Below are 21,086 nucleotides of genomic sequence, written 5' to 3'. Positions count from 1 at the left end.
TACCCTGAGCTGGGGAGAACCTCATCTGACTGGTCACTATGCTGCAGCCCTGCAGCCCCCCTGCCTTTCCACCCAGCTGCCTCCTGGGGCCAGGCCATGTCACTGGTGAGGCTGCACCTTGAGTGTTGTGTTCGGTTTTGGGCCCCTCACTACCAGAGGGACACTGAGGGGCTGGAGCATGGCCAGAGCTGGGCAGCAGAGCTGGGGAAGGGGCTGGAGCATGAGGGTCCTGGGGAGGGGCTGAGGGATGGGGGTGTTGAGCCTGGAGAAGAGGAGGCTGAGGGGAGACAGCAGCACTCTCTGACACTCCCTGACAGGAGGCTGCAGGGAGCTGGGGGTTGATCTCTGCTCCCCAGTAATAAATGACAGGACAAGAGGAAACAGGCTGCAGTTGCCCTAAGGGAGGTTGAGATTGGAGCTGAGGCAGAACTGTTTCCCTGAGAGGGGTGTCAGCCCCTGTGCCAGGCTGCCCAGGGAGCTGGGGCAGTGCCCAGCCCTGGAGGGATCCCAAAGCTGTGGAGCTGAGGTGCTGAGAGCCAGGGGTGAGTGGTGGGCTGGGCAGGGTGAGGGGAGGGCTGGGACTGCAGGGGCTTCAAGAGCTTTTCCAACCCAAACGATCCTCTGACCCCATGCCATCCCATGCCATGCCATGCCATGCCATGCCATGCCATGCCATGCCATGCCATCCCATCTCATGCCATGCCATCCCATCCCGTGCTGTGCCGTACCGCTGTGGCTCCGCATGTGGATCTCCAGGGAGCTGGCGCTGGGGCAGCTCTTCTTGCACTGGGGGAAGGGGCAGATGCGCTCGTTGGGGTAGGTCTCCTTGGGCTTCTCCTCCAGGGCGGGCGAGCCGGCGCTCTGCCGGCTGGCACAGTAGTACATCAGGTGAGCTTGCAGGTTGCGCTCGCTCCGGTACCAGATCCCACAGTCCTTGCATGGGAAGACGTCCTCTGCAGAGCAGAAGGGACAAGGAAGGGGGCTCACACGCCACTTGCACGAGGGGCTGGGGACCCCCAGCATGGTTTTCCCCCCTCCCCGCAGCCGGGCACTCACTGTTGACCACGGCGGTGGCCAGGATGGCGGCCATGCCAGCCTGCTGCGGCAGCAGCTGGATGTCGGAGCGCAGCGCGGCCGGGTACGGCGGGTCCCCGGGCTCTGCCTTCACGGCAGGGGCGGCAGGGATGGCGGCAGGCTCTGCCACCACGAAGGCACACACAGCCTCGGCCTCCCCCAGGGCTCGCGTTGTTCGGCACCACAGGGCCTCGTCTGGAAGGGACACAGCGGTCAGGATGGATCCCCCAGCCCTGACCCACATCCTGCTGCCTGGCTCTGGGCACCACCAACCCGCTCCGTCCCTGCTCCCGCTGCCCTGGCAGTGCCTGCTGCTGCCTCCGGGCTGCCTGGAGATGGCGATGTCTGCCCGTGTCTCAGCCCTGCCCGGCTCAGCCCGGCCTCCCCACAGCCTCCTGATCCCTGTTGCACCCATCCTGTGCTCAAGCTTCCTCCCGCATCTCTCCCCATCCTTGCTGTAATGCAAGGGGAAAAGTTCTACCTCAGTTCCAATCTCAACCTCCCCTGGGGCAACTGGAGCCTGTTGCCTCTTGTTCTGTTCCTTGGGAGCGGAGCCCGATCCCCAGCTCCCTGCAGCCTCCTGCCAGGGAGTGTCAGAGAGTGCTCCTGTCTGCCCTCAGCCTCCTCTTCTCCAGGCTCAACACCCCCATTCCCTCAGCTGCTCCCCATCACACTTGTGCTCCTGCCCCAGTTGCACACAGCAACACTTGCACTACTGCTTGCACTGACATTTGTACCACTCCCTGAATACTTGGACCCTCCTCACCTTCCCCCTGAGCTGGGGAGGGCTGGGATAGGGCACAAGCCCCAGTGATGGGTCACAGAGGAGGTGATGCTGGCCCAGCAGACACGGAGGGGCCACGGGCACTGGGCTGGGGTGGGCAGAGACAGGCAATGGGATGTGTGCTGGGATGGATGGGGGACAGTGACCCATTCCTTGGCAGCAGTATCCCTTCCCTCACCCCTTCCCCACCCCTGGCCCCCTCCCTGGCTGTGGGGACACGCCACACGGGTACCAACCCTTCCTGTAGATCACAGCGTTGGCGTCGGGCTCTGCGGGCACGAGGGGCAGCCGGGACAGCCAGCAGCTCTCGTCCCCCAGCACCAGTGTCACGGGGGAGCTCTGCAGGGGAGCAAGGACACAGGGCTGAGCACAGCTCCCCAAAACGGGCTGGGGGCAGGGTGTGAGGACCCACAGGAGGGGGGTCACATTGCTCACGCTGGGCTCTGCCTTCCTGCATCCCTAATGAATATTCATGAGCAGGGGGGGAATTAATCTGCCTGATCCTGCAACGGCTGCTGCAGCAACGACAGCAAATCTAATTATTCCTCCCAATATTCCTAAACCCTCCGACTCAGGCTGACAGTGGCAGCCGGCTCAGGCCTTATCGGTGCCGGGAGCCGCGTGCCAGCAGCGTGATAAAGCCCTGGCACACGCGTGTGCAACACCCCCGGGGCACAACAACCACAGCCAGCCGCTGGGGGCTCAGGGACACCCCTGCATGGGTGCTGCTGCTCCCACGTGGGCTGGGGCACCCTCGGAGACTGCAGGGAGAGGAGGGGGTCTGACGAGCTTTGCAGAGTTGCTCTGTGTGTGGGGTGCTCCTGGTCCCCCACGAGCACTCCCAGCACCCGGCCCAGCTCCCCTCAGTGGCCCCAGCCCCCACGGCGAGCCCTTCCCTGTTCTCCCTGGAACAAAGAGGTCGGTGTGTTGGCTCTGCACCGGCCGATAACCATCGGAAACACTATCTGCCCCGCATCCGCCGGGACGGCCCCGCGCCCCCGCCGTGCGCATCACTCCGGGGCTGGGGGGGACGCAGCCAGCAGTGAGCTGGCACGTGGGGCTCCCTCACTGTGCACCCCCAGGCTAGTGCTGCTGATGGGTCTGCACAGCCTGCCCAGCAAATCTGGTTTTGGGGGAGTCCCATGGGACCAGCCGGGGAGGGGGTAGACAGGGATCTTCCTCCTCCTCCTCCTCCTCCATCAGTGCAGCAATGCTCCATGTCACAGATGCGTCCAAGCCACCCAGTGCTCCCAGTTCCCACTATAAACCCCAGCATGGGATAATCCCCTGCATGGAGGAGGAGAGCAGAGCCAGGCAGGATTTTGGAGGGGAGACCCCCTGCACCACCCCCCTCGCTGCCAGCAACAAAGACGAAGGGACCAAAGGGCGACAAGCCCATATCAGGGATGGGGCTGCGATTCCTTCCTCGCTTCCTCGAGCAGAGATAGGAAGGGAGGCGAGTGGCAGAGGAGAGCAGGGCTGGGAATCATCAGCCAGGCTCGATAAGGGGAGCTGCTGAAATGGGAGCAAAAATATTTAGACAATAAATGAAGTATCAGGAAAAAAAAGCTGCGCGTATCTTTAAGGAATCAATCATCCTGTACCGGGTGTCTGGACACACGGCGCCAACCGCCAGATAGGGAGCCAAACTGGGCAGATAAGGGTTAATCAAGGATTTAATTCGGCAAAGATAAACGGGCCTGAGCTAGGGGGGAAAAAAAGGAAAGGAAAAAGAGGGAGGGAGAGAGAGGAGGAGGAGGAGGAGGAGGTGGGGATGGAGCCCGGACAAGATCCTCCGGCCTTGAAGATCCTGGGCTGGAGCTGCCTGTGTATGGCTCGAAGGGGAAGTGGAGGGGAGGATGTGGCTGGGACACGAGGAGCCAGTGCCTACAACAGCCCTGTGTGCACGCTCCTGCACAGCCACGCACTCACCTCCCTCTTCTGATGCTCACCCCAGTGCAGCTCCAGCCCCACACTGCCTCCTCTGCCACCCCTTCACCATGGGCTGCACAGCCCTAATGCTTTCCAGGCACAGCCACAGTCCCCTGGCAGCAAATTTGGGGTGGGAAACCCAAACCTCATGTCTTCTGTGAGGACACAAGTGCAGTCATGTGCAGCCAACATCCCTCTACCCACAGGGATGCCCTGATCTCAGGGTGGTGGGCAGCCCATGGTGGCGAAAAGCCTCCTGGGCATCCAAACTGGGTGATTCCCAGGGGTCAGGAGCTCAGGCAGGGAAAATCCCTCCCACTGGTCTCCCCAGATAACTCATTTCCCTGGGACTTTCCCCACCACCATCCCCAGCAGTGACCCGGCTCCTCACCGTCTCGCCGTGCCCTGGCGACGCCGGCTCGCTGTGGATGCTGCCCTGGAAGGGTCCCCAGGAGAAGCCCTCGGGGAGGCTCCTGCGGGTCTGCACCCGCCTCTCCCCGTCCTGCACGGCCAGATCCAGCTCATCTGCGGGGACACAGACACAACAGCAGCGTCAGCATCCCACACCGGACCCCTGGCGTGGCAGCCACAGGTCCCAGGGGATGTGGGTAACCACTGAGTGCCCCTGGGGCTGCGTGTCCCAGGGCTGAGGGCTGGGCATGGGAGGTCTGGGCATGGTGTGGGGTGGTCCAGGCATGGCCCAGGGTGGTCCAGCCCCGGTACAGCGCTGGCAGAGCGGAAGGAGCATTTCCCATCCCCGCACCCAAAGTCACAGCAGCTTCAGGGCTTAATGGCTTTGATTATCTGATAAGCCTCTGGTTTAATGGGTTAGATAACATGTTAATACGCTATGAAGGCTGCTCTAAAATGTTTTAACTGTGCCTTTGTCTTTCGGAGCACAGATAAGATGGCAGGTAACCAATACACAGATGGATGTGTAAGGCTGCACCTTACTGGGCTGTGGGAAGGGGCTGGACGCTGCACCCCAAAAAACAAGAAGCTCCTTGGTAACAGGGAGCCAAGGCAAGGTGCCCAGGGCACCCATCTGCATCCAGGAAGGCTCGTAGCACCACAGGGATGCCTGGGAAGAGTCTGACTGAAGCCACGTGCCTGGAGCCCTGTCCTTCGAGGGCAGCCGGTGCCTGGGTTCTGTGGGCAGGGAGGAGGCTGCACTCACTGGGAGGTAAAACTGCTTCCTGAGCTGGGAGCACGGGGAGGATAAAGCTATCCCATGGCTGTGGAGATTGAAATCTGATGTGGTTATTAGCCAGGCTGACATCTGGATCCTCTCCAGGGGTGAGCTGAGGTGAGTGAGTGGGAATGCTGAGTGGTGAGTGCCCGTGTCCCACTGTCACCCATGGGTCCCAGCAAGGAGGCTCTGTGCTGCTGGGGGCACAGCTCTCAGCACGTCCTGGGGCAGCAGCCTCAGCAAAACCAGAAAGATAAAAGGCTGGAGAAAAGGTCTCTAAGATCCCCAAGGTCTGTAGCAGGGGGCACTGGGCTGGTTCCCATGCTCAGGAACACGCCACCCTCCACCCCTGTGCCACAGCCCCCTGAGGCTGGCACTGAGGGATGTGCTCTGCCTGCAGCTCCTCTGCCCTGCCATGGTGCTGGCAGGACTGCCTGCCTTCCCCTGCCTGCAGCACCTCCCACCCCAGAGCATTCAAGGCTGTCTTGGAGCTGGCATGCTCTGGAAGCTGCCCTGGCTGGGGGATCTCAAGCTCTATGGCTGCCTCGGATTTTGGGAGGGAGCACAGTGCTGGCTCTGCCTGCCCTGCAGCTCTGACCTTCCCCTGCCCTGCAGCTCTGACATTCCCCTGCCCTGCACACAATCATTTCGCTTGGAAAAGACCTTGGAGATCATCAAGTCCAACCTGTCACCCTCACACTGCCAAGCCCACCACTAACCCCTGGCCCTCAGCACCTCAGCTACGTGTCTTTAAGGATCTCTATCTCCAGCATCCCCTTGCTCTGTGCCCCCACTGGCTCTGTGTCGTGCCAGGGAGGAGGGCACATGGCTGGGGCTTTCGAGGAGCTGACAGGATTTACTCCCTGGCACAAACCGACGTGGAGGAGCAGCAGCAGCCCCTCATGCCCCAAGGGCCAGGCAGGCAGCCGAGGTGCTGAGCAGGATACGGCCATCAGCGAGGCCTTGGGGCTGAGGGGCACAGTCAGATCTTTGCACAATGCACATTGCTCCGTGTTTCCAACACCCAGCTCCCAGCAGACTCCTGACCTGCTGCCAGGGTGCTGGGCACCCTCCAGCCCCTCCATCGTGGTCCCAGCACCCTTAAGCCAGGAAACCCCAAACAGAAGAGCCCCAGCGGTGGTGGCTCCCGTCTGGCTCTGCCACCTCTTACAGCTTGGCTGCTTTTGGGGAACAAAACCCAACTGCCACCTCCCCCCTCTCCTCTCTCTGCCCCTTCTTTTTGCCCCCCCTTCCCCCCCGTCTCACTGGTAATCAGCGGCGTTTGGGTCAGGAGACCATGTCTCCGAGATAAGAGCGTTCGCCTGACACTTCCCATGTCAGAGCACTTCATCTTCCGCGTATCAATCCCCAGCAGAGCAAACACGCAGGCGCTGATAAAGACAAAACCGTTCCAGACAGGGGGACAAAAATAGTGCTGTCGGAGCCGGCCCCACTTCCCGCCAGCGCCCGGCGGCACCGTCCGGCCCCGGCACTCGCCAGCCGTGCCCAGCGGCTCCCGGAGCCCGCGCTGGGGATGCTGCAGCCAGCTGCACCCACAGCCAGGAAATAAACAACCAAGACAAGGGAAAAACCAGGTGGTTTCCAAACGAAACACGTGGTGTTGGCACAAGGGGAAACGATGCCCAGCTGGGATGGGGCAAACTGGGGGATGCTGTGGGAACAAAGCCCAAAGCGGGTCACAGAGGGGTGTCCCCGCGCAGGGACGAGCACACAGAGGACAGCAATCCCCGTCCCTGTGGCTCCCATGGCTCTGGGTTTGGTCACATCGCCCTGTTTGCAACCTGGGGAGGTTTGGGGAGAGCCAGTGCGAGCTCGTGGGGTGCCCCGAGTGCCTCCCCCAAGCAGCCTCCCTGGCCGGGAGCAAAGTCCATGGGCACAGGTCCCCTCCCCGTGGGATCCCCCTGGGCAGGTGAACACCACCCCAAGCCCGGCCTCACTGTTATCACCTGAGGGTTTATCTCCCAGATCATTAACCAAATCGGGCAGGGACGCAGCTGTTTGCTTTGGGTCACAAAGGAAAACGGAGGAAAGGAAAGAAGAAGGGGAGGAAAAAGCCCCCAGTGAGCTGGCTGCACCTGCTCGGGCAGGCACGGAGCTGGGTGCTGTGCCCACTGCCGAAACACAGGGTGCTGAGCTGCTCCCTGCACCTCCCCAGGCCCCACAGCTCCTGCCTGCCCAGCGCTGTGCCTCTCCTTATCTCCCCATCGAGAGATTTCAAAGAAATAGGCTGAGCTGTGCAGGAGAGCAAAGATTAATCCTGTCATCACACCGCAGCCACGCGTCGGGCGATCGATGGGCCAGAAGGCACGGCCGGCACCCCAGTCCCTGCGGACTGGGGGGGTCCTGAGTGGGCACAGGGGGGGCAAAGGGAGGAAGCCTGGGGCGTTGCATGGTGCTGCTGAGGCAACACAGCTGCATCATGGCATGGGGTGAAGGCAGAAGCGCGAGCTGCACTGACTGCTGCGGCCAGCCCAGGTTTGCCACGGGATGCTCTGGAGGTGCAGCTGCATCCACGCAGCCACCTTCACTTTCCCTGTGGGGCTGAGCAGCAGGGAAGGGCAGAGGGGGCCTAGGGGCCTGGGAAAACCCACTCATCCCATGCCATGCCATGCCATGCCATGCCATGCCATGCCATCCCCAGTGGTTCCCACATCCCCTCATCCCAACTGCATCTGAGTGACTTTGACCAAATCCAAAGGAACCGGCTGTGCCCCGCCTGGGGGGACTCTGGGCTCAGAGGTCCCCACAGTGTTTGCAGCTGCCTGGATACTATCTGGATAAATCCTGCTGGAGGGTGTCATGGGACAGTCACACCACTCCTGCTCCTGCAACACTCCGTGCCCGGCCTGGGGGCTGCCAACCACGCCACGTACAGCCACTGGTAGGGACACTGGCAGAACTGGAAGAGCCTGGCACAGGAGGGATGCTCCTATGGCACAAGAAGGCCCAAGCGGGATGGATGACCCATGCATCCATCAGCACCCAGCCTCCCCTGGCTCTCCCAGCCCCAGCCCAGCTGCAGAAGCCCCGGCAGCCCCGGCCTGGCCCCGCTGCACCCCCCCAGCTGCTGTTTTTAGAAGCGGCAAGCGCACGGCGGAAGGAATAAATCCTGACAACTCAACTAGTGAAATGATGTGATGGCACCGCTCCGATAAGATGGAGGGAGGCGATTGGGAAGAGTCTTAAGCTGCGAACACGCAGCATCTCCACTCTTCACCTCCACTCACAAAGGGAAATCTCTCCAAAGGGGCTAAGGAGATTATCCCGGCTTTGCCGTCCCGGGTGCTCGAGTAATCAGGGCAGCCTTGGGGACGACAAAGGAGTGAGGAGGGTTTCAATTCGAGCCTTGCTGGGCTGTGCCTGCTTGAGCTCAGCCTGGGGTTGCTCTGGCTGAGCTGCCGCAGAACGAGGGGGGACGGTCGTGGCAGAGCTGCCGGCTCTGTCGCCGGGTTTGGGGCGCAGGGTGGGAGCTGAGGGCAGGTTTCTGCCTTTATCTCTCCTGCCCATCGCTTGTGAATTATTGATTTTCTTCAGAGTACAAAAGCAAATCTTTATCAGGCTGAACCCTGCCCCTGGTTAATGGAGGAGCTGTGACCTACCCCAGGGAGCAGAGCGGGCACCTCCCAGCACCTGGCGTATGGGGGGGTAAATGGGGACAGGGAGGGGGTGATGGCACTCAGGAGATGCTGCACACCCAGAAGGGCCGGGCAGCCCGCTCAGCAGCTGTGTGGCACAGCTGGCAGGCACCGGCAGCAGCAGGATGCGGCCCTATAAGCCTCCCCGGGATGTTTGCCTTCGGGATTGGTGCTGTGCCTTGCTGGGATGTGGCCCTGAAGAGGAAGGTAGGTGGTGGGGGGTGTTTCCTATTCCAAAGGGTCACCGTCCTGGGAAAGAAATGTGAGCTGTGCCCATGGGGACAGGGGTAAGCCCCGAGGATAACATCAGAAAGTGCTCTGGGGATGATGGGAAGGAGGAAAACTTCCCGGCTGACACAAGGCTGCTTGGACCCCCATGCCAAGGAAGCCATGTCCCAGCTATGCGGGGCTCTGGGACCCTTCAGCTCTGGCCAGGCTGGTGGCAGGCAGCGGGTAGGGGTGTGCTGGGGGGGCAGGAAGCCTGGGGAGTGGGAGGAAGGGGAGGAAAGAGGCCCCCGGAGCCGATGCAGAGGGTAGATATCCCCTCCGGAAAAAGGGGGGGGGTCACTGCCACAGTGCTGGGCAGGGACTGGCTGTGGGGGAGAGGGGAGGACCCTGGGGGAGCAGCACCTAGATGGAGGAGGAGGAGGTGGGAGTTTGGCTCCAGAACCCACCGGTCCTCAGCTGCAGCCCAGGGCAGAGTGGTGAGGCAGCCGTGAGTGACAGCTGTGAGTCACCCTGCACTGGCAGCATCGCCCTCGGGGCTCTCACCCCCAGCCTGCAGGACCTCTCCCTCCTTCCCAAAAGAAAACAGAGGGATGAGAGGACAGGGATGGAGGGGAGGATGCTACCCACGTGTCTCAACAGCCCCCTGAGCCCCCTCAAGCTGTCCCTGCGAGGCTGTGGGAACAGCTGCTTGGGCTGTTCACACACACAGGCAGTGTCCCCAAACTGGTTTGAGCATCCTCCCACCACGGCAGTGTCCCCACGTTATCCTGAGCAGCCCTTCACCCTGCCAATGCCCCCACATCATCCTGAGCATCCCTCCACCCCAACCGTGTCCCCAAACTGTCCTGAGCATCCCTCCACCCTGCAGTGACCCCACACAGAGACTGAACTGAGGGCAAGACCCTGCAGGTACAGACCCCAGTAGGAACAGGGTCCCTTTCGATGTCCCAATCAAGGACACACATGCCACCCTCTACACTGAGCCCATCCCCAGCCCAATGCCAAACCTCCCACTGCCTTTGGTGCCAGGATGCAAGAGGTTCTTTGGGACTACTGCCCAGAACCCCAACTGCAATCCAACACCCACACAGCTACCTGCTGCTCAGCCCAGCTCCCTGCCATCAAAAGAAAGAGCTGCAACCACTTTTGCCACCCCTACATTGGACGGGGGGAAGGGGGAGCAGGGGGACAGATGCAGGGGGGAAAGGGGGAGCAGCAGGGCAGCTGTGGCACACAGGGCTGTCCCTCCTGCCAGGCCAGGCTGTCCCATCAACTCCTCGATGGGCCCTGCTCGCCCTGATAATAAACCTTGAGGTTTGCAGACAAACTCCGGGCAGCTGGAGATTATTGAGGCAGGAGTCACGGCGCAGATAACCACAACCGAAGGCGAGCGGGAGGCAAAGGGGAAGGGGGAGCTGGGGGGAAGGGGAGAAAGAAAAGCCCAGGAAGCCTGCAGTTTTAATTAGAGGCATCAAAAAAAGTAAAGAGCTGCCCTGTGCCATCCTCATACCCCGCATGTAGGGTGGGAGGTGAGGATGGGTTTGGGGTTCACGGCGGGTCCCAGGGGAGGTGGAACTGTGCTGTGCTCTGTAATAAACCCAGAGCCATCGTTGACACCCTGAGCAGACAAGCTGGCAGTGGGGGGTTGGGACCCAGAATGATGGACAGTGTGGTGGGGACCCAAATAGCAAGGTTAAGTAGGAAAAGGGGTGAGAAATGGGTGAGAAACTCCCCAGAGAGGTTTCTGCTCCCTCAGGGAAGGTGGTGGGGCTCGGTAAAGCCACTCTAGGTTTAGCCCCAGCTGCTCTGTCCTTTCCCTGTTGATGGCCTGGTGGTGTGCCCACAGGGACAAGAGCCAAATCCTTCATGCAGAAAGGCAAGAGCCAGCCAGGCTTCCCAGGGGCTGCAGCCTCCTGGCAGCTCCCAGCAGGGATTCTCTGGTGTTTCGTAATGCAGTTGAGAAGCCTGTCCCTCACTGGGGCTCTGCTTCCCACCATTCCCCTGTCCCAACACCACACTTGTGAAATTTCTTGGAGCTTTTCACCTTATCTCTCTGGGAAAATGGGCCTGACGTGGTGGGAGAGCCCTGGGAGGGGACAGGGGCTCTGGGTGCTCCCAACAGCCTCCGCTGCCAGCCCTGCTTCGGAGCAGACAAAAAAGAGAGGCAAAGATGGAAAGCTGGGCCATGGCAGAGAGGGGCTGGTGGAGCTGTGGGGAAGGGTTTGGGGGAATCTGAGGAGGATGGACATGCCCTCTCCAACCTCACCAGAGGATGAAGTAGCTGGCACGAGTGGGCACAAAGCACAGCCACGCTCCATCCTGGGACCCTGCTGGGGAGCAGAGCCAAGCCAGGGTGACCCAGCACCCTGGCTGAATGGGTGGCACATCTGTAGAGGCCCCCAGGTGAGGATTGCAGCCTCCAGCTCCTGGGGATCTGTGTGGGCCAGGAGAGCTGCAGCCCCCTGCAGCCAACAAGGTCATTGCAAAGATAGAACGAAACACTCCTTCACCCTCACTGGCACACGGGGCCAAGCAGCCCCACGGAGACATCCCGCTGCTGCCGAGCGGGCAGCAGTTTTGGAGACCCAGAAGGCAAAGCCACGGTGGGGATTGGCCTCAGAGCCCCCCAAAAACAGTCCAAGGGAAGGTGAGACCCCGCAGGGCACGAACAAAGGCGTCCGGAGCAGCCCGCTCGCCCCTCCCCAGCCCTCCCCGCTCCACATCTCAGCGCTGCCATTGCTGACATACGGCGGATCCTGCCAGATAAAACAGAACATTCAGGCTGCTCAGAGTTTCCCTTTTCGCCAGCTCCATCCCTGATAAGTGCAGAGCCTGCAGAGCGCCTGATAGACGGGGCTATCGCGGCGGTTGGTGCGAGAGGAACAGCCTATCGCTGCAGCATCGCCGGACCGCCATCAACTCCCAGCCACACAGAAATTAATACCACTCCAATTACCAGAATAGAGATGGGCTGGGAGAAGGCGATAATAAAATCTCTTTTACATAAAGAATGCAAATAACCAGCTCTGGAGAAGGAAGGGAGGGTGTGGGGGAAGGGGAGGCATGGCCAGAGCCCAGGCTTCGTGGTCCCTTTTGGGGAGCCGGGGGTTGATGGTGCTGCTGAAGGTACCGTGACCCTGGGGGTAGGGGTACAGGGGCACCCGTGGGTTTGGCACTGGGATGGCTGGGCAACAGCGGGGAGCCCATGGGGGCAAAGGGCTGGGGAGCAGATAAGGAGGAGGCGGGGGTGGCCTCGTGGCTCCTTCCTGCCCAGCGTGCAGGAAAGGCTGGGATATCAGCGGGGCCGGAGAGAGCTTCCCCTCGGACAGGAGGGGAGGGGGAGCGGGGCCATGGCTCCCCGGGGGGCTGTGGGGACTTTGGCAGCTGCAGGAGCACGTGTGCTGGCAGCCAGCATTTCCCAGGCTGTCTCCATGGCCCAGCCCGCGTGGGAGGTGGCTTTGGGGACACACCGACACCTCTGTGACACCAATGGTTGTCCCACACCAGAGTCACCCCTTCCTATCACGGGCTGCTGGGAACACAGATCCACCGGCACTGCCTGGCTGGTGGCTGCCCTGGGAGGAGCAGGGTGTGGGCTGGGGGTGGCAGAACCAATGCGGTACAAAATGTGGCACATCCACCTTCAGGAGGGTCTCAGTTCCTGCTGTTCTCATCCCTGTCCAGGGCTGTCCCCAACTGACAGGCACCCACAAACCCAAACACAGACTCAGCATCAAATCGTTTGGGTTTAAAAGCCCTTGAAGCTGCTGCAGTCCCAGCCCTCCCCTCACCCTGCCCAGCCCACCACTCACCCCTGGCCCTCAGCACCTCAGCTCCAGGGCTTTGGGGTCCCTCCAGGGCTGGGCACTCCCCCAGCTCCCTGGGCAGCCTGGCACAGGGGCTGACACTCCGCTCAGGGAAACAGCTCTGCCTCAGCTCCAGCCTCAACCTCCCCTGGGGCAACTCCAGCCTCTTGTCCTATCATTTGTTACTGGGGAGCAGAGCCTGACCTCCAGCTCCCTGTAGTCTCCTGTCAGGGATTGTCAGAGAGAGCTCCTGTCTCCCCTCAGCCTCCTCTTCTCCAGGCTCAACACCCCCATTCCCTCAGCCCCTCCCCAGCCCCTTGTGCTCCAGCCCCTTCCCCAGCTCTGTGCCCGGCTCTGGCCCCGCTGCAGCTCCTCAGTGTCCCTGTGGCAGTGAGTGAGGGGCCCAGCACTGACACAGCCCTGGAGCTGCAGCCTCAGCACAGCAGAGCCCTGACTGTAATCTGCCCAGGCGAGCCCCGACCATAACCCCATCAGCGGGTCGGTTTGGAGATAGCGGGGCGATAGGGCATGGGGCAGCCACATGGCACACGCCTGGCCTCGCCGGGCTGCCAGCGTGCCGGCGGCTCCAGCGCCCAGATGCCAGGGCAGAGATAGATGGGCTGTGTTTGCTCCTTGGGGTTTTGATAACCATCACGAAACCGCTCGAGCGTCGCTCTTGTGGTTGCCAGGAGGTTTGCAAAGTGCCCTCGAGAGCGTGGGGTGACGCAGGATGGGGTCCAAACCCGCCCGTGCCCCGAGGTCCGCGGTGCCAGCCATGGTGCTGGCATCCCTGCTGCTCCCAGCTCGGTTTTCACCTTCCCAACAACAACTTAGGGATGTGGAGGACCACAACCATCACCTCACGCCTCCTCCCCTAGCACAAGCGCTGATACTTGCAGCCTGCCCAGCTCCCAGTGCTCCCAATCCTCCTCACGCTGCCTGGGGGCTGCTCTGGCTGCTCCCACCCCTGCTCCGTGACCGCAGACCATCACACGCCAGGACTCACCCGGCCCGTTCCAGGCGTCTGGGTCCTGCAGGTTTTCTCCAGGATCCGGCTTCTCCGTCTCCTTTGGACTTTCTGGGGCATCTCTTGACTCTGCAGCAGGAGAGGAAAGGCAGCAGGTCATGTGTAGGAAGTTTCAGGGGTAGCATCCCACGGGGGTCGCGATTACAGGACCAGTGACACCAGGAGGCATTTGGCTTCACCCTTAGGACACGCATGAGGGGACCCTGTGTCCAAACCCCGCTGTTGCCCAAGCACCCCTGCACCCCACAGGATGACCCATGAGCACACCCAATCCCACCCACTAGCGATTTCCCAAACCACTCCTGGGTGAGCACCCACCTCCCACCCCGCTGAGACCCCTCCCGGTCTCTCCCATCCCACGGCGAGCCCCTGGCCAGCCGGTTCGGCCCCGCTCCCGTCACGGCTCTATTTGTGGCGTATTCATAGCAACTTGATAACAATTATTTTCTCCATTAACTGCTGTTGGAGATGCAGCTGATAAGGGCCTATCTGCATATGACAGTGTGGAAGATTAGTGCCCAAAGTACATGTTTGCCTTGGCGTCCCGGGCGGATAACCAGCGCGGAGCCCAATCGATCGGCGCCAGAGCGAACACCCAGGGGTGACGTCACCGGCATTGGAGATTATTAATACAGGTGATAAGCACAATGATTAACATCGAATAAATCAATCACCGGGTATAAAAGTCCTATTATTTTTGGCTATAAATCAAAGTGCCTGGCATATCGATTTTTATCCATCGCGCTGAAAGCTTTAGTGGCCGTTATTGCTGCTCGGCGTTATCTCTGCTATCACCTTCTTTATCGAGGCAGCACAGTGCCAGGTGCAGCTCAGTGCCCGGGCTCCCGGCTCTCCCTCGGCCCCCCAGCCCACCTCTCCCCCATCAGATAAGCTCTGCTCGCTCGCTTCTCCAAGCCAAGCTGGCTGGGATCAGGGAGGGGTGCCGGTGTGGATTCCCCCTCGCTCCCTGGTGCATCACGCTGCGGCTGCCGGGGGTTTTGGGGGACGTCCCCAGGCGAAGGCAGCGGCTGCTCGCCGGGGACCGCCCGGCTCCATTAGCCGGCACAGCCTTGCCCTGCCGTGGTTATCTCTGGGCACTGCAAACATTAACTGATTAAGATTTGCCCCCACCTCCACAGGAAGGAACTTAAAGGATATCTGGGGACTGTTTCGGCCCGGCCCTGAAATGCAGCCACCTCTGGGGTGGGGCACGGCACGGCGGCAGGCAGGCACCTGCGCGGCCAGGAAGCCGCCAGCAACAGCCCCAGCCTCTGTCTGTGATGGCTCTGGCCCCCGTCCCCATCCCCATCCATGTCAGCCCTGGCCCCCATCCCCGTCCATGATGGCCCTGGCCCCCATCCCCATCCATGTCAGCCCTGGCCTCCATCTCCATCCATGATGGCCCTGGCCCCCATCCCCATCCATGTCAGCCCTGGCCCCCATCCTCATCCATGATGGCCCCTGTCCCCATCCCCATTCATGTCAGCCCTGGCCCCCATCCTCATCCATGTCAGCCCTGGCCCCCATCCTCATCCATGTCAGCCCTGGCCCCCATCCCCATTCATGTCAGCCCTGGCCCCCATCCTCATCAATGTCGGCCCTGGCTTCCATCCCCATCCATGTCAGCCCTGGCCCCCATCCTCATCCATGTCGGCCCTGGCCCCCATCCTCATCCATGATGGCCCTGGCCCCCATCCTCATCCATGTCAGTCCCGGCCTCCATCTCCATCCATGATGGCCCTGGCTCCTCATCCTCATCCATGATGGTCCTGTCTGCCCTCCTTCAATCTGCGTCAGCCCTGGCTCCCATCCCCATCTGTGATGGCCCTGGTGCCCATCCCCATTTGTGATGGTCTTGGCCCCCATCTTTATCTGTGGTGGCCCTGGCTCCTCATCCCCATCCATGATGGCCCTGGCTGCCATCCCCTTCTGTGACGGCCCTGGCTCCTCATCTCCATCTGTCACAGTCCTGGCCCCCACCTCCATCTGTGGGGGCCTTGGTCCCTCGTCCTCATCTATGCTGGCCCTGGTTGTTCATCCATCCTGGCTCTGGCCCTCATTCCCATCTGTGGTAGCCCCAGCTTTCATCCTCATTTATCCTGGCCCTGATCCCCAGTTGTGCTGGCCCTGGTCTTCATCCTCAACCATGGAAGCCTTGCCCCTGTCCCCATCTGTGGCAGCCCTGGCCTCCATTCATGCTGGCCCTGGACCATCATCCCCATCCACGACGGCCTCAGCCCTCATTCCCTACCTGTGGTGGTCCCAGCCCCTCTCCCCAGCCATGCTGGCCCTGGCTCCTTATCTCCATCCACGATGGCCCTGGCCCCTCATCCCCATCAGTGGCATTGCTGGTGCCATCACCTGTGGCCTCAGTGGCTGCTTTGCACCCTGGGCCGTCACTTTGCACCCCAAGGGATGTGATTTAGCAGGCCAAGGGATCAGTTGGCACCCCGGGGGGGCATCGCTTGGCCCCAGCAGCAGCTCAGTGCCGAGCAGGTGAAAGGCTGTGTAACAGATACCGGCTGACAGTGCTCATTAGCAGCCATCACACCTGAGTAACCCGCCTCTGGTTTCCCACAGCCCGGCTCGTGCCTCCCCCAGCACACACAGCCCCCACCTGAGCTGAGATTCCTCCTGCCCTGGGGATCATCCTCTCTCCCAGAGAGTTGCTCACCATCACCCCCGGGCCAGGCTGTCCCCAGTGGGTCCCAGCACGGGCTGGAGGATGCCCAGAGGGATGGAGCACTCCAGGGAGGCTTGAGAGAGGGGAGTCTCACTTAACCAATCCCCCCAACCCCCAAGGGGTGGGATGCTCCATTTGCTAATTAACACCATGTCCCGCCAGCAGAGATGATGCCCAGGATGCCAGTGTGTTGGGCAGGTTGTTCCCATGGCAAAGCCTGTCCCCTTGGCTGGGGGGTCAGCGTGAGCAGCCCCTGGCCATCGTGATGGGGCTCACCTTCGCTGCCAGGGGGGCTGGAGGGGTCGTGCTCAGCAGAGCCCTCGTAGTCCGAGGCAGCCCCTTCCCTCTCTGAGGGGCTCTTCTCCCCTGCCAGGCCGTCCTCACCTTCCTCCATCGCTGCCAGGGAACCTGCCAAAACACAGAGAGGGTGGTTGGGGGCAAGAACCAGAGGGAAAATCCCCATCCCAGTGAGTTTTCTCTGTTGGGAAACGCAGGATGTCCCTGTACAGGGTCCCCAGTACCACGGGCACGCCAAGGTGCCTGGTGCACTGCACCGCTCACCTGTGCTTTCCACCCAACACTCCTCCAGCATCTGCTCTGAACAGACTGGGGGACCCCAGAGGCTGTCCCTCCTGGTCCCCAGCACCTCCCATCTGACGAGGGACCCACAACACAGCACCCTGCCATGCCCACAGCCCCTGGGCAAAGGGGGATGCTGCAGTGGGTGTGAGCAGGATGCATGGAGGGTGTGAGCAGGATGCAGGTGCAAGTGGGGTGCACGGAGCAGGGCGGGGGGACACCCTAGCAGCTCCCCCCCAACAGCCCTGCTGGCCCACGCTGCTGTTTCCATGGCAACACAGCATCCCCATCCCTGCAGAAGGAAGGAAGCAGCACACACAGCATGTCAGGGGGCTGCCCCGTGCCCCATCCAGCACCAGGCAGGGGGAACAGCACGGTGACAAACCCTCGGCAGACCTCAGCTGCTCTCTGTGACTCCAGGCATGTATATTTACAGCGGGAGAACAAAGAGCCCATAATCTATACAAAGCAGACAACAATGAGCGTGAATAAAGAGGCTGCGGGAGAAGGGAAGGCAATTTATTCTAATTCTGCTAATTTCAGTTCCAGCACAATTAAAAAGGCCCTGATAATATTCAGAAACAATCGGCAGCTAACAAATCGTTTCTCTCGCTGTAAATGAAACATTGTTAGGCTAATTTCTTCCTTCACGCCTTCGCGGCTCTTGGGCTTCTGATAAAGTTAACCCGACCCGCGCCTGCTCCGTGGCTCTGCACCTCCAGCCTGGCCAGGGAGGCATGGACAGAGCTGGGGAGGGAAGGATGGAGCCGAGACCACGTGTGGCACCTACTCAGGGGTTCTCAGACCACCCCAAACCCCCAGCCAGGATGGAGATGGGGATGCCCTGTGTGAATGCTATTGTATAAACCCAAGGGTTTGGGTACCACGGCATCACCGAGCACCTCTAGGGATCAACGGGAGGAGCAGCAGCATCCCAGCACCACCATCCTTGGATGCATCCCCACCCTGTCCCGTGGCAGCATCCCACTCCCAGCACGCCCAGGGGATGCTCTGGCCTGTGGGGGTTCAATGAACTACTGGATAGCTTCAAAAAAAAAATAAAGAGGCTGGGGGTTGGTGTTGGAAAAGAAGTGAGGGAGAGGGAGCGAGGAGAAGGGAGCTGAGCGTCACTTCTGCGGGGTTGCTGGAAGCCCTGCACAGTTATCGCCGCACACAGCCTCCCTCGGCTTGCCTGATCTGTCTATTCTTCATTAAGCAAATACGCTGAAATGGAAATGAAAACATAATAGCTATTTGATTCTCGGCGAGATATTTTGCATATTGGCTCAGTGCTGATAGTGGAATTTCATCAACTCCCTTTTTTCATGCTTTAAAACTGAATTACTGAGGCTGAGCTTTACAGAGAGGGGAAGAGCCAAAAAACGCTCCCTTCCAACACACTCCGCTTCGACGATTAACTCTTCTCCCTCCCTCCATCCCTCCCTCCTCTTTTCTTGATAACAAGGATTTCTTCTTCTTCCCCCCTCCCCTTTCTTTTACATGATGACTGTAAAAGCTCCCAGGAAGCCGAGGCAGCGTGCCCACGGCACCCGTGTGCCCCCGGCGCGAGGGTCGCTGCTGCCGGCGGCTTTTCCAGCCGTAGGAAAACCCAGCGCCAGGGATTTGATCCCTTCCCTCCAATTAAGGCTCAACCACCGCAGGAACAATCAACCTTCTGCCCGCTGCTTTGTGCTTAGTGGATGAAATGAAGTCAAAAGGATAGAATAATATAGGAACTGGGAGGGAGGAAAGAAAGAGAGAGAGAGGGGACTTGTCCAGGCTGCCAAGAGAGAGACCCTGGACGCTCCCAAAGCCGGCACGCAGACAAGAGCAAAGCGATAAGAGGCTTCGATAACAGAGAGAAAATAGCAACAGCCCCAGACTTTCCCACCGGCTCTGGAACAGGGAGGAGGAGAAGGAGGAGGAGGAGGAGAGGAGGAGGAGTCCCCATGGAGGAAAGCTGGTGCTGGACTGAAAACACGTGCAGGCTAGGGGCAACCTGCTTTTGCTGGCTGGTCTTTCTCGGCACGCATCCAGCTCCAGAAATGACCATTTGAAAATAGATCAAGGCTGGGCAGGTGCTTGAGCCTGAGGGAGGATGGTGGGAGCGAGGGTGAGAGCCCAGATCCAGTCTCCAGAGTGTCACCCCCACTCCCAGCAGTGAGGGATGTCCCCAGCTCCCCCTGGGGTTGGTGGAACCATGCAGGTGGCATGAGGCAGGGTCTCTTCTTTATCCTCTGAATTCCTCCTTAGCCCTACACTGGCCCTGAATCCATCTTCTAATTCAAAACACACCCCAAAGCAGCAAGGGGAGGCTCCCACCAGCACCATCACGATGTGCTGCTGCCCCTAAACCTCCTTATTCACCCCCAAACTCTGCAGCCACGAGCAAAGGGCAGCAGGAGCAAGCATGAGCTCGTACTCCCAGGGGAAAGCTGCCCTGGGAGAGGGTCACAGCCTCTCCCCATCCTTCATTGCACTGTCTGCAAAACCATCTCCTGTGATTTGTGATGGCACAAGCCTGGGGATTCCCCAGGGTCTTTTAGCAGAGTTGTGCTACATCCACCCTGCAGCAAGCAACACCCAGAGAGTGACCTGGGCTGCAAATCCAAACCCCACCGGTATCTGATGGGACAGCAGCCTGCCTCTTCTCACCCAGTTTTCCCCCAGTACTCATTAGTGTTTGCTTTTGCTGATGCCCTCAGGTGCCCCGAGGCTGTTTCCCCAGGAAGGGGGATGCCAAGCACAGAGGCTGAGGGCACATGAGGTTTCAGTGGCTGGGAAATGATGTGGGTTCTCAAAGGGCACATTATTCAGATGTCTATTTTCTCCTTCCCCACAGTTTATGCTGCTGGGATCCAGCGTTAAATAGCAATACTCTCCAAAACCAGGGGTCCTGCCACGGCAGGGGGCAAGATCCCTTCCCTGGGACCCCCATTTGGGAGGAAAACAGACCTTTTTAAGCACAAAGCAACCCTGTTCCCTATCAGCCCAGCTGCAGCATCCCAGGGCTGGGCTCCCCCCACAGATATCAGCACATTAAATATCAGCCCCATGCACGGAGCCGATAGCAGCTGGGGCCAGCCCAGCCCCCAGCCCTACCTCTCTCTAATTCGGGGCCTTTCTCCATCATGCCCAGATAAAACTCACCCTGACCCTTCCCGTGGTGCCCTGTGGTAAAAGGGAGGGCAAGGAAATAAACCCCACAGCTGCTGGGGGAAGCTGGTAGGTGGAAGAGGGATTGATAATGTATTTATACTAATTAATGGCCAGTTTCTGCAGGGGTGGAATGAAGGTGGTGGGGGGATGCTACCGCTGCTGCTGGGATGCTGCGATCCCTCGTGGTGGGGAGGGAGGGATTTCTAACCTAGGGTTCACTTCATAAAGCCTTTAGTTCTAATTTATCCAGGAAGGGAAGGAAGGGTAGTGGGGGATGCTGTGATTGCTTGGGGAAGGGGGGCTTTTAATAGTTTATCATTAAATGCACAAAGCACTATTAGTAAAGTGATAAAGTGTTATTAGTAAATATATAAAGTAGGATTAATAAGCTGATTAATATTAAAGGTATAAAGTATTAGTGTATTATAATACTTTTGACTGGTATATATTCATATATACAGTATTTATGAGAGTCTTTAGATATATTATAGATGAATATTAGTATTTATGTACTTATAAAGTGTTTAAGCCTAATTTGTCCAGGAAGGGAACAAAGGAGAGTGGGGAACAGAGGTGGTGGGGGGTGCAGAAGCTGTGAATGCTCATGAGGAGGGGGACATCTATAATAATTTATCATTAAATTGATTATATCTTGAGGCCTAATTGATCTGGGAGGGGAGTGAAGAAGGGTGGAGGAATGAAGGTGGTGGAGGGTGCTGTGATTTCTCATGGTGCTATGAGTGCTCACAGGGGGATGCTGCCACTGCTCATGGGGGGATGCTGCCATTGCTGATAGGGGGATGCTGCCACTGCTCATGGGGGGATGCTGCCATTGCTCATGGGGGATGCTGCCACTGCTCATGGGGATATGCTGCCACTGCTGATAGGGGGATGCTGCCACTGCTGATAGGGGGATGCTGCCACTGCTCATGGGGATATGCTGCCACTGCTGATAGGGGGATGCTGCCA

General features: G+C 59.8%; 1 protein-coding gene across 2 annotated transcripts in view; it reads right to left on the bottom strand.

The window, feature by feature from the left end:
- ZFPM1 (zinc finger protein, FOG family member 1) overlaps positions 1-21,086 on the bottom strand; it is a 303,288-nt gene that overhangs the window by 4,138 nt on the left and 278,064 nt on the right. For both annotated transcript variants that reach the window (XM_062007122.1, XM_062007123.1), the window contains exons 2-7: positions 16,656-16,787; positions 13,676-13,765; positions 4,182-4,315; positions 2,095-2,197; positions 1,057-1,269; positions 729-953 (exon numbers count right to left, since the gene is read on the bottom strand). In XM_062007122.1, coding sequence (XP_061863106.1) covers positions 729-953; positions 1,057-1,269; positions 2,095-2,197; positions 4,182-4,315; positions 13,676-13,765; positions 16,656-16,773 — 883 coding nt within the window. In that variant the 5' untranslated portion in view covers positions 16,774-16,787. The remainder of the gene's footprint in view (positions 1-728; positions 954-1,056; positions 1,270-2,094; positions 2,198-4,181; positions 4,316-13,675; positions 13,766-16,655; positions 16,788-21,086) is intronic.

The sequence above is a fragment of the Colius striatus genome, chromosome 14, assembly GCF_028858725.1.
Source record: "Colius striatus isolate bColStr4 chromosome 14, bColStr4.1.hap1, whole genome shotgun sequence".
Taxonomy (NCBI): domain Eukaryota; kingdom Metazoa; phylum Chordata; class Aves; order Coliiformes; family Coliidae; genus Colius; species Colius striatus.
Note: the sequence above shows the minus strand (reverse complement) of the source record. Positions and strands in the feature narration are given on the sequence as shown.